Source organism: Arachis ipaensis, chromosome B04 (assembly GCF_000816755.2).
Source record: "Arachis ipaensis cultivar K30076 chromosome B04, Araip1.1, whole genome shotgun sequence".
NCBI lineage: Eukaryota > Viridiplantae > Streptophyta > Magnoliopsida > Fabales > Fabaceae > Arachis > Arachis ipaensis.
Window position 1 is genome coordinate 29,901,808 of NC_029788.2, and position 3,602 is coordinate 29,905,409.

Genomic DNA, 3,602 nt, shown 5'->3' on the forward strand with positions numbered 1-3,602 from the left:
ATGGATGAAGTTTTTACGATTATATATATCTTCAATATTTTTTTTGTCTATATTATTATTTCTTTAGTTATTTGAGACTCTAATAGGTGCGCTCGTCGTCAAAATTATAAAGAAAAGAAGAATTTGAAGCTAAATTATTGCAATTAATTATACACATTATGTCAAACCATTAACAATTAAAGGGCATAAGACATTATGCACATTAGATTAATTCGACAATCTTGATTAGTCAAAAGTTTTTTTAAAATCAATAAAAGGTATGTCCCTTTCAATTTTATATATTTACAAAAAAAAAAACTCCATTTCTATTTATACATTAGTACTCCTAATATATATGTTTAGTCACAACATTTTTTTAACTAGGATGAAAAATAATAGCTCTTATCAAGAGAAGGTCTACACTCACAATAATAGTCAAACCAAAAATTATGTTTTCACATATATATTGTTTCTTAACTCCTTTCCTTATTTGTCTATCAATGCTTTGGTATATTGTTGCTGTTGTTATTGTTGTTTCGTCTTGATCTATTGTCCTCATTATTATCAGTATGAGTAAATACTCGATCGGTATTCAGTAAACTACACTGAAATCGGTAGTCAAATATTTTAAATTAGATAATTAATTTTCAATAAATTTTTATTATTTTAGAAATTTAAAAAAATTATACAGTAAAATGTTTTTGAGTTATAATCAATATAATATCTAAAATTGGCTCAAATAACTTAATTAAATCAAAATTGGTAGAAGATGCGACAATCATGAATTTATCTGTTACTTCCTCAACTCACGTAGAAACTGTATCTCCACTCTTTTGTATTTCAACATAGTTACTAGGATTACTTTTAAAATGACCGTTTTATTTTATTAAGAAAAAAGTTTGACCTCGATTAGATACTTAGTTTTGTATTAGAAACATTAAGAAGATTGAAATCACTAGAAGCAGTGTGATCAATATCAATTTGCTAGTAGCTAGCCAATATGATCAATCATAATTACATTTTTATTTGGCCTTCATAAATGACTAAATCTATCAAATCAAAATAACAAGTTATGCATTCTAGATGGTAATAACAAGAAATCAAAACCGGATAATTAAAGCCACCCAAATCATGTTGTCATATAAGTGGGATACGCCCTTAGCTTCCTTTATCATTCATAGAAATAATAGGAATACACATGAATTTTGTATATAACTTTAATTTTTTACCGTCCATACTAATAGTAATTCCTAAGGCCAGGCTACACTACAACTGGGGTGCAGTAAAACGCCACAGGCTCAAACCATAAAAAGAAAATTAGAAGTAAAAAAATATTGTAATAATGCACTGCATGGCTCTAATTTTTGTCCATGAAATTTGTAGTGTTATGATCGATTTGAAGCAGTTTATGATAAGCAGCTCTGTGGTTGTTCTAAACCCAATGCATCTCCAGATGCATGGACACAAGAAGCTTGAGCAGCTTGGTTCTTGTAAGTGAGCTTCAAATCCTCCAACTTAATGCCACTGCATGGGTTCTTTGAGCTACAATCAAACTTCACAGCTACCTCTGTTGCTGATGTTCCATGAATGTTTTTGTATGTTATGTCACTGATTTTTACTCCTGAGGCCTACCAAAAACAATTTTATTTGGTGAATGGATATAGAAAAGAAAGAGTGGCGATTGGCGGAATTAGGGCACTAACCTGACCGGGGCAGCCCTCGTTGTTCGGGCAGTAATTCTGGTCAATGACAATTGGGTTTTGGGCATTCACTATGGTGGCGTCTTGGAAAACCACGTCTCTGACGAAACTGTTGCTGGGTCTGCCCCAAGTCTTGATTCTAACACCATTTTGAGTCCCACTCAGCGTAACCGTTTTAACCGTCACATTTTGTACGCCAGCCTCGTTCTCATCCTTTCCCAAGCTCCCAATGCTGCAAATTTCAACCATCCATAAGGAAACAAATTTCTGATATGTAACTTTCGAGAAAATGACAAAAATGACCTTATTCCATGGCCTGGACCGCATGCTATGTTTTCGATCCACAAGTTTGTGGTGCCGGGGCCGATGGAGATGCAGTCATCGCCGGTGCGGATTTTGGAGGTGAGGATGGTGACGTCGGAGGAGCCTTGGACGTGGATGCCGTCGGTGTTAGGGCTGTTTCCGTCGGCGGTGATGGTGATGCCTTGTGCTTTTACGTTCTGGCATGCATTGATGACTATGTGGAACATTTGGCTGTTCATTGAGGTCAATCCACTAATGACAATGTTTTTGGAGTTGGTGAATTCCAGTGTCTGAAATAAATACAAACCAAATTCATGAGTCATTTCAAATCATCTTGATTGTGGAATGGAATTAGCTAGCTTGTTTACTTTATATTAGCAATTAATTAATATGTGTGCCTATAGAAAAAATCCCCGTGCTTTATGGAGTCAACTCCAATAATAACGTATTCAACATATACGTATTTAATATTGTTCAAAAATCTTATTTGTTACCTATACTTTTCCTACTGAAAATTTAAAAGACTATTAATTTGTAATATTCATACTTAGTTTTCCTTTTGCCACTTACAAGGAAAATAATGAGATTTACCGATATGATGATATGATAATAATTCAGGCTGTAAATTAAATTAAATGCAATAAATTAACTAACATAAACATACCGTGGCTCCAGGCGGGCAGCTACCCTCGTTGGAGTTCTTGCAATCCCAGAGGATAGTGCCTTGGCCATCAAGCACGCCACTGCGAATGGAAACGCCGTCGACGTGCTCAAACAGCAGCCAAGTCCCTTTGTTTCCTAGGATATTGTAATTTGAGGGTGCCACCAAGGTGCCCTGGATCTCAAATGAGATTGCCTTGTTGGCACATTGGCCACTAAAGGTGGTGCTTCCAACCAAGAAGCGCCCCTTTGGCACGAGTATGGAAGCGGGCTGGGCCGAGGCACAGGCCTGGGCCCAAGCACTGGCAAAAGACTTGCTGGAGTCAGTGCGACCGTCCGCCTTGGCTCCAAAGTCAAGCACATTGAATGTGGCTGCTGCAGCATTCGGCATACAATAAAATAAGATCACAATAACAAGCACAGGAATTATAATGGGAGTAGCTTTTCGTGTTGGCTCCATTGTTCTTTGTTTGTGGAGTGGTGAAAAATGGAGGAGTTTGTGAGAGTATTTATAGATCAGAGGCAGAGTTAAGGATCTGTTTCTTGTGAACAATAATCAAATTAATCAAATACATAATTGGAAGTTCCATCAAATATTAAATAAATAAATCCATAAAATAAGGTAGAAATTAATTAATTAAGGAAAGAATATATATCAAGTCAGAGGAAAAGGCTGCGGCAGAACTTTGGTTTTGGATTGGCCAGAGAGAATCCTCAATAATCAACAAGTCTGTCTTTGTCAAATTCACCTTCCCCTTTCTTGCGCTGCTTAATTATCTTTTCCATTACATTTCCCACTTCAAAATAAGTGTCTTTTTTATTTTTTAATTCATTAAAAAATAAAAAGAGTATTATCCACTTATCTATTTATCTACTTAATATACTAAAACTAATTTTTTTTAACTAATAAAAATGAGATATCAATTCTTCATGAATTCTTTTTTTTTTTCAAAATAAAAA

At 35.0% G+C, this 3,602-nt stretch overlaps 1 protein-coding gene across 1 annotated transcript; it reads right to left on the reverse strand.

Moving 5' to 3' along the window:
* Positions 1,122 to 3,108, reverse strand: LOC107637682 (polygalacturonase-like). Its single transcript, XM_016341052.2, has 4 exons — positions 2,647 to 3,108; positions 1,983 to 2,272; positions 1,683 to 1,911; positions 1,122 to 1,607 (listed from the first exon to the last, which is right to left on the reverse strand). The coding sequence occupies exons 1-4, from the start codon at positions 3,100 to 3,102 to the stop codon at positions 1,386 to 1,388; spliced, it is 1,197 nt and encodes a 398-aa protein (XP_016196538.2). The 5' UTR covers positions 3,103 to 3,108; the 3' UTR covers positions 1,122 to 1,385.